The sequence below is a fragment of the Antechinus flavipes genome, chromosome 3, assembly GCF_016432865.1.
Source record: "Antechinus flavipes isolate AdamAnt ecotype Samford, QLD, Australia chromosome 3, AdamAnt_v2, whole genome shotgun sequence".
Taxonomy (NCBI): domain Eukaryota; kingdom Metazoa; phylum Chordata; class Mammalia; order Dasyuromorphia; family Dasyuridae; genus Antechinus; species Antechinus flavipes.
Window position 1 is genome coordinate 286,679,611 of NC_067400.1, and position 12,527 is coordinate 286,692,137.

Genomic DNA, 12,527 nt, shown 5'->3' on the forward strand with positions numbered 1-12,527 from the left:
CAGTTTGTAATTTAAAAAAACAAACATACAGTACTTAAATTAAACCTGGAGAGAAGATTCTTGTTATATATTTTTCTTGTAAACTAAGGGATGTGGGGGGGAGGTTTGTAGACTTCTGAGAATAATGAAGTAGATAGCTTAGTTACTGCCATATTTCTGAAGAGAATCTCTAAACAGAAAAATTTGAATTCATGAAATTATTAAGATTAGTGTTCAATCTTTTAGATGATCATTTAGTTTTATTGGGTAAATTGTTTTAAAATAAACTTTTTCAAAGGACTTTTGATGTTAAATGTGGCTTCCTTTCCAAAAGAAATAGTAATAGACTGGAGTGTATTCATAATTCATAATCTTCATTTCTCAGGCCATGTTTAGAGTAATAGAAGATCCCAATGATCTCCGACATGACATTGAGAGAAGGAGAAAAGAACGATTACAGAATGAAGATGAACGGATTTTTCACATAGGCAGGGCTATAAGAAGGTAATTAGTTCTCTTTTTAGATGAAAAAAATAGATTGTACTTTCTAGTCCAGTTGAAATTTGTTCAGAATGAGGATTTTTTGTGGTGTTGATTTTCAGTGTTTGGGAAATGTGAATTTTTAATGTTTTACAGTTAAGTTGTTTTGTAATATGTTTGTAAAATTCTATAATTTTTCAAATCTTGAGTTCCAGTCTTAACCTTCTCTAGGAACCTTCTACTGTTCTCCCCAGCTGAAAATTATCTCTACTTAGATCATTCATATTATTTGGTATACAGGTGTGCTTTTCTATTTATCTACTAGATTTTAAACATTTTAAAGGAAGACTGTCTTTTATTCATCTTTATATTTTCTCATTGTTTAGCAATGTGACTTCCTGTAATCAACAAAATTTTTATTTTAATAGTGAATGTTTTTCTTGTATTTTAAAGATTTCAAAAAGCTCTACATACTTTTCCTGTTATGACCATCATAATAATCATGTTATGTGGGTAGTACAGATAGTGTTCTGCCTATTTTGGACCTGAAGAAAATGATCTCAGAAAAGTTAAAATAACTTGCCTGTGATCATAGAGCTAATAAGTGTCAGAAACAATATTCATCTCCTTCTCTTTCCTAATTCCAGTTTGGGAGTTCTTTTCATTATACTGTATTATCTTTTATGTCCATAACTCTTCCTACCTCTCTTACTTGATTGAATGGAGTAATGGTTTTGAGAAAATGGTTGGATTTAAAACCTAGTTCCAATTCGCTATTAAGAAATGAAAATTCAAACAGTTCTAGCATTTTGCTTCTTGTCCAACAAATGGCCAACCATGTCAAAGGACAAACAGTGTTGGAGAGTTTGTGGCAAGATAGAGCAGTAGGATTCTATTGGTCAGCTCTGGATTGGTCTGGCTTTTTTAGAAAACAATCTAAAATTTTGCAAAAAATGTGACTACTGTCATAAAGTTTGGACAGGAACCTTAATATTCTAATATTTTGGGAAGGAGGGACCTGTTGTTTTGGGGCCTTCTCACCCTGGAACATCTCCTGACTCTCGACTCCCTTTCTTCCATTGGTAAGTTTCTCTCATTCTGTGTAAGGGCTCATGTCAATTATGTTTCATTCTTTTCCTGGCTTTGCTGCTGACTCTCTAAACTTTCCTGTGTCCTCATTCCCCCCGTCCTATGGCTTTTTTTTTTTTTAAGTTCCTTTTTCTGTGATTCTTTCCCTCCATTAGAATGTCAGTTCTCGAAGGCAAGTCTTATTATTGCTTGTATCATATCCTAACTGCTATAACAGCTTGTTGCATGCTTGCTTTAGAGGTTATATCCAAACCTTGTGATCCTGAAATCTTTTATTAGGCATGTACTCCATGAAAATCAAGAACTGAAAGATTCTATATCTACCAAATATGTATAGCATTACTTTGCATGGTAGCTAAAGAGTGGAAATAAAGGAGGGCTCAGCAAATTGATGGAATGGAATCAATTTGTGAAGTGGAATATCATCACCTCTTAAAAGCTCACAAATATGAGAAATTCAGAAACAGCATGGAAAGACTGGTGTGAATTCAAAGTAAGATAGGCAGAACTAACAAAACACTATGTACAATGATTATAACAATAAAAGGAAAGTTAATTATATGTAATTATCTAATGACTCAATTTGACTTTGGAGAAGACAAGAAACATGTCTCCCTTCTGAACTTGTTGGAAATAAAGTGAGATAATATTGTCTATTTTGTCAGATAAGAAGTTGATGTGTTGATTACTTTTGCTAAATTGTTTTTCCTTTATTACAAATGAAGGCTCACTCAGTAAAGATGACTAGTCATAAGTGACTAAAAAAAAAAACCCTATATTTTGAAAATACAGGTTCATTGTTCAAGCAGGGCAAAGTGTTTGATCTTATCATTCAACTTCTTTACTATTAGCAGGAATGAATAACAATGAATTTAATATAGAATTTTCCCTTTAGTTGATCATAGAGAATCTTATTTGTGTTTTATGTAAAATTCACATTTTTAATCCTTCATAAGTTAAAAGCAATTATCTCTGCTTTCCAGAATGGTAAGGCTGCTTCACAATTTAGAATTACTAGGAAATTAATGAATTTTTCTGTACCTTTTGACTTAACAGATCCTTTTCTTAGTCATATTTTCCAAGGAAGTTAGAAAATTACATGCACACCCATATTTAGAGTAGTATTAAGACTAGATAGCACAAGTAGCACCTGAAAACAAAGTATAGATGCCCATTGATGGGGGAATTACTAGACAAATTATGGTACAAGGGTGCAGTGGAATACTGCTACACCATAAGAAAAAAAATAAGTACTAAGAAGTTGTAAATGAATTTTATTGTTTTTACAAAGTTATTTTAGGAATTGTAAAATTCACCTTAAGTTGTAAGATACCTTGTTGTAAAGACACCTTACGGTACGCTTAACAGTCTGGATAATTAGATCCACCTAGGTATTACAGTAGTTAGACTACTAGACCCAGAGTCAGGGAAATATGAGTTCAAATTTGAACCTTGTCATTTGCTAGTTGTGTGATTCTGAGCAAGTTATTTAGCCTTTGTCACAGTTTCCTCAGCTGTAAAATGGGAATCATTCTAGCTCTTACTTCACAAAGATTATTATCAGGATCAAATGAGATAATAAAAAACAAAACTCATTTGGTATTTGGAACCCTAATAAACTTTGTAAATTTTGTAAAGTGAATTTTATTGTTAAATTGAAATTAATAAAAGTTATAACTTGAATTTTAAGTGTTATGCAGATGATACGAAGTTGTAGTATTTTTAAAATAGAGATTATATGTTTCTGTTGCTAATCTTACAATTGGATTACATGGATTTGTATAAAATGAAAATTTGGGATATGGAACTTAATCTGACTGAGATTTGCAATCTTAATAGTAAATTATGAAATATGGGGGAGTTTTACTAGTTGTTTATAGTTTATGGTTTTAAAAATTGTCAGTTTAAGACTGAAAGTTGCTTATTTTGTGATTTATTTTGGTATAGAAATGTAAATAGGATAGTTTAAATCATGACTTAGTAGAGGTTTGTTTAAGGTAATATATTAACCCTGTAGGGGTTGGACTCATCATTTTAATAATTTTTACTATATGGTTTATATTTCCTGTAAATATGGCCACTAGCCATTTCCTACTTGATCAGTGAAAGAACAATCAAATTGAAAGTTTGTGTCCAAACCCAATTTGACACTTTATTACCAATTATAGTAATGCATTTATCCAAAGGTCATTTTTCTTGCAACTTCAGCTGTATAGAACCAGGAAGAAACAAAAGGTAAGTAAAAGGGCTTTCAGCACCTATAAAAAGATAGGAAAATCTACATACCAAAGCTCGTGTTTTCCTCAGAATCCTCCATGCTGTCATGCTGAGCTCATTCACTCTGATTTGACCAAAAATACTAAGAAACTGGAGTGGGTAAATGGGGGCCTGCTTGTGGTTGGAAATTTATTGACTTTATGAAGCAATCTTTGACAGCCTGATAGTTTTTTAAGAGAAAACTAAAAATCACAGCCATCTTAAGTCATTTAATTTAGTTGTCAATAACCCTCAGCAGCCTCTGAGAGAACTTTGTCATTATTTTAGCAAAGCACATTAGTTGATATCAAATTTTTGCTCAGCATATTAAGAAGTTAGGAAATTTTTAGGGAGATTTTCATCAAAAATAACTAACATTGAGAACTTGGCATTTGAAATAGTAAATTTTAATTTCTGAAATGTTCACTTTATTTAGTATGGTTTTATTGATCACATGTTTATTAAGTACCTGCTATGTTAGAGAAGCAAAGTGTTAACTTTATTAAGTTGTGGGTATCTTTAACATAGCCTACTTTTGATTTGGAATGAAATTACCTTGACATAACAGTAAAATTGTTTTGAAATAAGTTAAACATTTTTTCTCTCATTTGCCCAGGAATGATCAGAACTTCAATTTTTCAAAATTGCAGAATGTCCGTACAAGTGGATTCCAGAAACCTATAAGATTTTTTAAACCATACTTCAGGAAATTTGTTAGAAAATCATACAAGGTAAGAAAACAAAAAAGGAACATTTTTATTGATAATATTTTTCTTTTCCTACCTCACACAGTAAGTCTTAGTTGGACTGGCAGACATTGAGAATTGTGGCTGTTTTTTCTTCTTAGACAGCCAAATAAATGTTAAAATTTTTCAAAATTGGATCATAGTGGTTGGTGATTTAAAAAAAAATAGATTTTAAAAACTTTGTCCCTTTTTATAAAAAGTGAAACAATTCAGCAAAACTAACCAACATAACACTATTTCACGCTCATAGCTGTTTGCCTTTTCTTTGTTTATCCTTTCAGTGAAGAGTAGGGTTAGGGCCTTTTCACTACTAATTTAGTGCCCAACTTGGTTCTATAATTTTGCATCATTCAGTTAATTTTGTTGTTGTTTCCATTTATATTTGTATATCTTGTGTTTCTGGTACATTTTGTTTCACCTCTATTTAAGTTGTCCCATGCTTTGGTATTCATCACAATTCTTATAATCAACATTTCTTATAATAGAAATAACTTTCATTCCATTACATTTAAGTACTACTTTTCCAGCCATTCTTCAATCTGTGGGCATCTGCCTTGTTTGCATAATCTTTGCTATATAAAGAAGTACTGTCACAAATATTTTAATTTACATAGGATCTTATTTTTTAATTAATGAACTGCTTAGAGTATATGGCTAGTAATGGAATCTCTGGGTCAAAGAGTATGAACATTTTAGTCACTTTATGATTGCAAATTACTTTATAGAATGGTTTGGCTACTTTTTGTAGGGACAAGAAACAGGAAACTAAGTGGTTATCAATTAGTTGGAGAATGACTGAATAACTTATGGTATATGAATGTTATGGAATATTATTGTGTATAAGAAATGACCAGCAGGATGATTTCAGAGAGATCTGGAGAGACTTACATAAGCTGATGTTAAGTGAAATGAGTAGAACCAGAACACTGTACACAGCAATAGCAAGACTATATGATGATCAATTCTAATGGAAGTGACTCTTTGCAATAGTGAGATGATTTGGGCCAGTTCCAGTGGTCTTGTGAGGAAGAGAGCCATCTACACCCTGGGAGAGGACTGTGGGAATTGAGTGTGGGTCACAACATAGCATTTTCAACTTTTTTATTGTTGTTTGCTTTCCTTTTGTTTTCTTTCTTATTTTTTCCTTTTTAATCTAATTTTTCTTGTGCAGCATAATAATTGTGGAAATATATATAGAAGAATTGCATATATTTAATATATGTATTGGATTGCTTGCTGTCTAGGGGAGAGGAGTTGGGGGGAAGGGAGGAGAAAATTTGGAACACAGGATTTTGCATAGGTGAATGTTGAACATTGTCTGTGCATATATCTTGAAAATAAACAGCTTTAATTAAAAAAAAAAAAAAGATGGTTTGGCTAATATACAACCCTACCAACAATGGTACTTTTTTCTTTTTAATTATTATTTTTTAAAATTCCATTTATTTTCAGTTTTTAATTCTCTTCTTCCCCTTTACCTCTCCTTCCTTTTGGGAATGCAAGAAAAGCAAAACATTACAAATATGTACAGTCATACAAAACAAATCGACATATTAACTATGTCCCTATATGCTCCTTCCCCCTTCCCCCCAAAAAAAGAAGGAAGAAAGAAAAACATTAGTTTTGATGTGTACTTTTTAAAATGTATCACTTTTCTTTCTAGAGGCAAATTTCACCATGGATCCTTTGGAATTATGATTGGCCCTTGTGTTGATCATAATTCCTAATATTTCCAAAGTTATTGTTGATGTTCACTTATGTTCCTGTGTGTGTGTGTGTGTGTGTGTGTGTGTGTGTGTGTGTTCCTTTCCAGTTTACCCAACAATTTTTGTAAAATTCCCTTTGTAATGTGGAAATCAGACTTCTACTTGATGCAAAGATTTTTTTTTCCCTACCTGTTACCTTTTTACTCTGTAGATTTTGTTTGTTCAAAAGCTTTCCAATTTTATGTCATCGTGTAACTTTTTATTTCTTTAGGATCCTCTTAATCCCTTAATTAGGCAAAAATTATTTTATACATAGTTGTGAAAGGAACTTTTGCTCCTAATTTGTTTATGCTGTGACTTTTAATATTGAGTAGGTCATGAATGTATTTGGAACTTATGTTTCCTTGCTTCTGGGTCTTGTATTGGTAATTTGTCTTACTGATTAGTTTTTCTATTTTTTAAACCAGTACTAAGTATTTTTAATGATAATAATTGCTCATTAAATATAATTTGAGAATTGATAATTTCCTAGTTTCTTTCATCCTTTTTCCCTTGGTATTCTTGAGATTTGCTCCTTTAAATAACTAATGTTATTTTTTTTCCTAGTTCTATAATGAAACTTTGGTAATTTGAATTATAAATAAGTGAAGAAATTTAGGTCATTGCCATTTCTTTTATAATGGGTCATTGCAATCATTAACATTTAATATCTCTGCAGTTTTTTAGACTTATATTTATTTCTGTAAGTTGTTATGAAATTCCTGTGTATTTTTTGTACATAGACTGTTATAGGCCAGAACTCTGAACTTGAAACAAAGGATTCTTATAAGGTACTAAGTCAGTGGAATTGATAGAGACAATAGTTATGTAATTTAGCATGGTTCAGTATGATTGATCTGATCATACAAGGAGATGTTATGGGCCAGAACTTGAAACAAGGTACTAAGTGGAATTGAGGAGACAATGTTTAAATCTAGTTTAGCATTGATTTAATCCTACAACAAATAATGGTTTCCTAGCTATAAAATGATTGGTGTATACTCAGTGTGGAGCATATAAGGGAGAAGCTCTCAGGGCCAGGAAAGGACAAGCACACTAGAAGCTCTAGGAGGCTGAGACAGATTCATTCATTGTCCACCTTTGTGATGGCTGGAGGCTGAAGCACAAACCTTTGGATTCGGGGATATTCAGAGGGCAGAGAAGAAGGCAGGAGTTCAAGCTCTCAGAACCAAGGAGAGAGATAGGCCTCTAAGAAAACTAGCCGAGCCCCAAGTGAAGGAGATAGGACTTTGAAAGAGAAAATAAAGGATTTGGACTTTAACTTCTGACTGCTCTCATGGTGATTACTGAACTGAAACGAAGGCTGCTCCCAGATGCTCCAATGTATTTTATATCCACTATATAGTTAATTTGAATGTACTGTAGTTATTTTGAATGGAATCTGGCTGAGTTTTATTATTAATGTAATGATTTGTGTTATGATTTGTATGTTTATTTGATAAACTTATTTTGCTAATATTTATCATTTCAATTAATTTTATGTGAATCTCTAAAATAGACTACCATCTACCTCCCCCCCCCAAAAAAAAAAAAAAAGAGATGATTTTGTTTTTTCTTTGGGGTCTTATTTCCTCAACATCTTTTTCTATAATATTCATTTTTCTAGAAAAAGTTAAAATAGGAGTGGTGATAATGGACAGTCTTATTTTATCCTGGATGGTAACTGAAAAAACCTAAAATATTTTTCCATTTAACATAATCCTTTTTTTCATATTAAGAAAGACTAATTTTTTTTATGCTTTTAATGTGTGTGTGTGTGTGTGTGTGTGTACGTGCTCGCGCGTGTGAGAGAGAGGGAGAGAATATATTTTCTTAGGTGAGATTTTTCAGAAATACGTGACTTTTTCATTGTTAATAAAAATAATATGAAATTTTACATTTATAGTTTTCCTTGTTGAATCAAGAGTACATTTGTTATAAATCCCATTTGATAGCTGCATATAATCTTTTTAATATATTACCATAGCATTTTTCCTAATATTGGATTCAATATTTTTGCATTGATATTCTTTTGTGTCTGTACTTTGTCTGTTGCATGAAAAGAAGTTGGCAGAATCCCAAATTTTCCAGTTTCTGCAAACACTTATGTAATCATAGAATTAATTATTATTTGAATATGTTAATGAAGTTCACTTATACTTTTGGTCAGAAGTTATTTCTCTTCCTTTGTGAGTTTATTTATACTTTTGGTCAACTTCTTTTATTGGTTTATTTAAACTCTGTTAATTTAATGATTTGGGTATTCTATGTTTTGCATGTTCTGTGTTTATTTTATTTAAATTACCATCAATTTTATGTCAAAGCTTTGTGTAACAATTTTCTTTATTGTAATTCTACATTTAATTTTTTTATGTAGGTTATTTTTCTTTATGAGGTTAATTTTAATAGATTACTTGATTAGGGTTTTTTAATGTACTTCATTTCAACAATTCAATAATTTAGTTTTTATTTTTGATTCCCCTTTTTGTATTTAGTTGGTTTTATTTGTTGTTTGTTTTATTACACACTTAATTCACTGATTTGTTCTTTCCTTGATGATGACAGAAATTAGGGATATAAATTTTCTCCTAAAAACCATATTGATGGCTACCTCCCAAAAGTTTTGGTATGTTGTCTCATTATTTGAATTTTCTTTTTAAAAATAATGTATTATTTTTATGGTTTATTTCTGACTCTCCTCCCCATTAGGTAGTCTAATGCATTGATAGCCATGATGGGACATGGGATGTGGGTATATGTGTGTGTGCACATATGTAAATGGAGGCATACCCCATTTTACTTTTGTTTCTAAGATCATAAATATGTGACATTAGATGTTTTGTGGTCAAAATGAACTTTAAAAAACCCAGCAAAGTACCTATGTTTTTTTTTTTTTCCTATTCAGAATGCATATCATACCTCAAAAACAAAAGACATCATTAACGATCGACCATTTGGCATTAGAGACAATCTCCAAAGTCCAGGAACCTTTAGAAGACCTTTTAAGGTATTGCTTATATGTTTGTATTAGCTTTAGTTTTGGCTATAAAATGACTCTGTAGGCATAGTTTTGTGGATTTGTTTCATTTCTAATGTTAATACATAACAGATGGTTTGTGTGGTATGTCCTGTTAACTGGAAATTTATCTTTCAGAATCTTTGAACATGTATTATTTAGTAAATTTTCTTAAGGTGACATTGAAATACTGATAAAAATTACCAAATGCAATATAATTTTCTGTATAATGTTAAAGATATTTTATTAGAATTATTTGAAAATGATCATTTTGTGTACTTGGTAATAGCTTACCTTTAACCAAATTTTTATTGCCATTAAAATTCTACTTACATGTTTCAGAGATTACTCTGAGTTCTTATAGGCAAACCTATAGCAGAGCACTAGCACTAGATGATTTTACCAACCTATTTATATTCCAAGAATTAAACTGACTTAAGAATCGAGAAAAGTCAGCACCTGAAGATTGAGTACTAGCTAATGAATTTTTTCAACTCTAGAAATTTATGCTCACCATTTCCAAATAATAATAAGAGATATTGTAATCTGTCTTATTGGAAGGTATATCTACTATATATTGGTAAATTCACAGTTCCTGGGAATTTTACATTTTTGATTGACCAGAACATTCTGTTTCCCAATTTTCTTTTTGTTTCCTTGCTTTTATCATTTTTGGTATTGTACATATCTTTTGCAATCCAGACTTTTTCATAGTTGAAATGAATGGATTATTGGAACACTGGAATGGACTAGACAAAAATGGAAAGAGACTGTATGAAAGATTAGATCTGGCCATCTGGGTGATATGAGTAATTTTGATCTCTTGCATGAAATGATTATTTCTCTTAGCTGCCAAGAACATTGTAATTCACAGTGATTTTTGCTGTTTGTAGTTGTTCACAAGAATATATACTATATTTCTTAGTTAATCATTGGAATGTTTTTAGGCCTATACAAGGATCTTAAGTGATTTCTCATCTTCTCTAGACAGAGATTTTGAAAGATTTTTTTCAAAATTAACAGAGTAGAATGATTCTGGAAAGATGGTGCAGTGGGTCAGAAAATTTTAGGCTGTCCAGATTTCTTCCACACACACACAAAAAAAGAAAGAACGAATGAACATTGCCTCTGAGGGAATGTAGAGCAGCAGAAATGAACAAAAGTTAGGGTAAAGCAGTTGTCCTCCTAACACAGTTTAAAGAGGTCCCTCAAAAGTCCTGACCTCCTGGGACTGAGGTTGGCCCAAGTGACATGCAGATACCTCCAGACCATGTTGTGGATTTTACCGGCAACTCACTTGGGACCAGCTGAGTTGGGAGAGCAGTCCCACTGTCTGGAATTTTCATCTCAAATTCAGTGTTACCAGTCAGAAGACTGAGTAGAAGACTGAAGAAGGACCTTTCACTGTCCAGGGACAACAAGCACATTTACACTGACCAGGCCGTGCGTGCAGGGCGAAGAAACTAGCACATGCCTGATGAGTGCAGGTCTAGGTACTGCACTGGCTGTAGGCTCTTGAAGAAGAACTGGCCCTGGTTTCATTCAGTTCCAGAGCAGAGAGGATAGCTGTAGTTTGCAGCAACTGGAGGGATGGTAATGAGTGACCAAGAGTTGGGGGGAGAAGAGGCGACTGCTCATGGCTTAGGAGTGGAGAAGGAGAACCTATGATTGGGTCTCAAAATAGACCTCAGAAAATAAGAGTAAGAAGGACCTGTGACTTGGCATCATTCCCCTATCTTGAGACTAGAACTTGATCATACCATAACTGCTGAAAACAAAATAAAACAAAAAATAAAATGAGCAACAAAGGAGAAAGAACCCAACTATAGATAGCTATTGTGGAGACAGGGAAGATCAGAGTTTTTATTTAGCAAAAGATAATGGAGCTTAAAAAAAAAAAGGCTATACTTTTTTCACTAAGAAATATCAGATGATCCCAAGAACAAAAAGAATTCTTGGAATGAGTTATAAAAGACTTTATCAAATAAGACAGATCAAGAATAAATAAAAGCAATCCAAGAAAATTATAAATAGAAAGTTTTTCTACCAGGCAAGCTAAGTGGCACAGTGGATAGAGCGCTGGTCCTGGAGTCAGGGGGACCTGAGTTCTAAGATAACTTCAAACATTTAATACTTCCTAGCTGTGTGATCCTGGGCAAGTCCCTGAACCCTAATCATCTTTCAAAAACAAGAAAAGAAAATTATCCAACCTGAAATAGAGAACCAAAAACTTTTGAAAATAATTTGATGAAAACTGGAATTGGGCAAAGAAAAGTTAGTGACCTTTTAAGACATCAAGAAATAATAAAAACAAAATCAAAATTAAATAGGAGAGAATATGAAACATTTCATCAGAAGGAGAAATAATGTAAGAATAGTTAGACTACTTGAAAATTATGATTTTAAAAAAAAGAATCTTGAAAAAATACAAGAGATTATTATGGAAAATTGCCCTGAAGTTTTAAAACAAGAAGGCAAAGCAGAAATGGGGGGGGGGGGGGGGGGGATCACGAATCACTGCTTGAAAGAAATCCCAGGAAAAAATTTAGAGTTTCAAAGCTCGAAGGTTAAGGACAAAATATTGCAAGCAAGCCCCAAGAAAAAAAAACACAATTTAAATGTCATGGAGATATAGTAAAGATTATACAAGATATCTACACAATCTTATTCAATGTCACTCTAATTAAATGACTAAAAAATTATCTTACCAAGTTAGATCATTTGGAAGAAGAAAAAAAAAAGGTCAGGAACTTTAAAGAAATCAGAGAAAAGAAACCAAAAGGAGAAGATACAAAGGAGAAAGATTGAGCAGTATCAAATTTTAAACTATATTATAAGGGGAGAACATCTTTGTGTTTAATTATGCCTTTCTTTATTGGGAAAGAGGGAGAGAGACAGTTAAAAAGTGGACAACAGAAAACAAAAGAAAGCCTTCAAGGAAGATAAGAAAATCTGAGCAGCTTAGAAAACAATATGTAGTATTTATTATATAGTTTTTCTTGAAATGGAAATTTATTGTTTTATATGGAATCCTCTTTTATGTTCTGCTTTGCACATGGCATTGTTTTTGTTTTCTTTCTCATTTTGTGTTGAAGTTTAAAATGAATAAAAATTTTGCCCCCCAAAATTAAACTATTCCTATTTTCCTGTCTAAAATTTCACAGTACTGCATTCTGTACTCTGTTAATCAGCCCTAACAAAATCAGGAAAGAATTT

General features: G+C 32.1%; 1 protein-coding gene across 7 annotated transcripts in view; it reads left to right on the forward strand.

The window, feature by feature from the left end:
- The window catches only part of BCLAF3 (BCLAF1 and THRAP3 family member 3), a 96,209-nt gene that overhangs the window by 66,473 nt on the left and 17,209 nt on the right, over positions 1-12,527 (forward strand). For 5 of the 7 annotated variants that reach the window (XM_051985140.1, XM_051985142.1, XM_051985141.1 and 2 more), the window contains 3 exons: positions 365-483; positions 4,421-4,535; positions 9,201-9,302. In XM_051985140.1, coding sequence (XP_051841100.1) covers positions 365-483; positions 4,421-4,535; positions 9,201-9,302 — 336 coding nt within the window. The remainder of the gene's footprint in view (positions 1-364; positions 484-4,420; positions 4,536-9,200; positions 9,303-12,527) is intronic. The other 2 variants (XM_051985145.1, XM_051985144.1) reach the window with 1 other exon arrangement.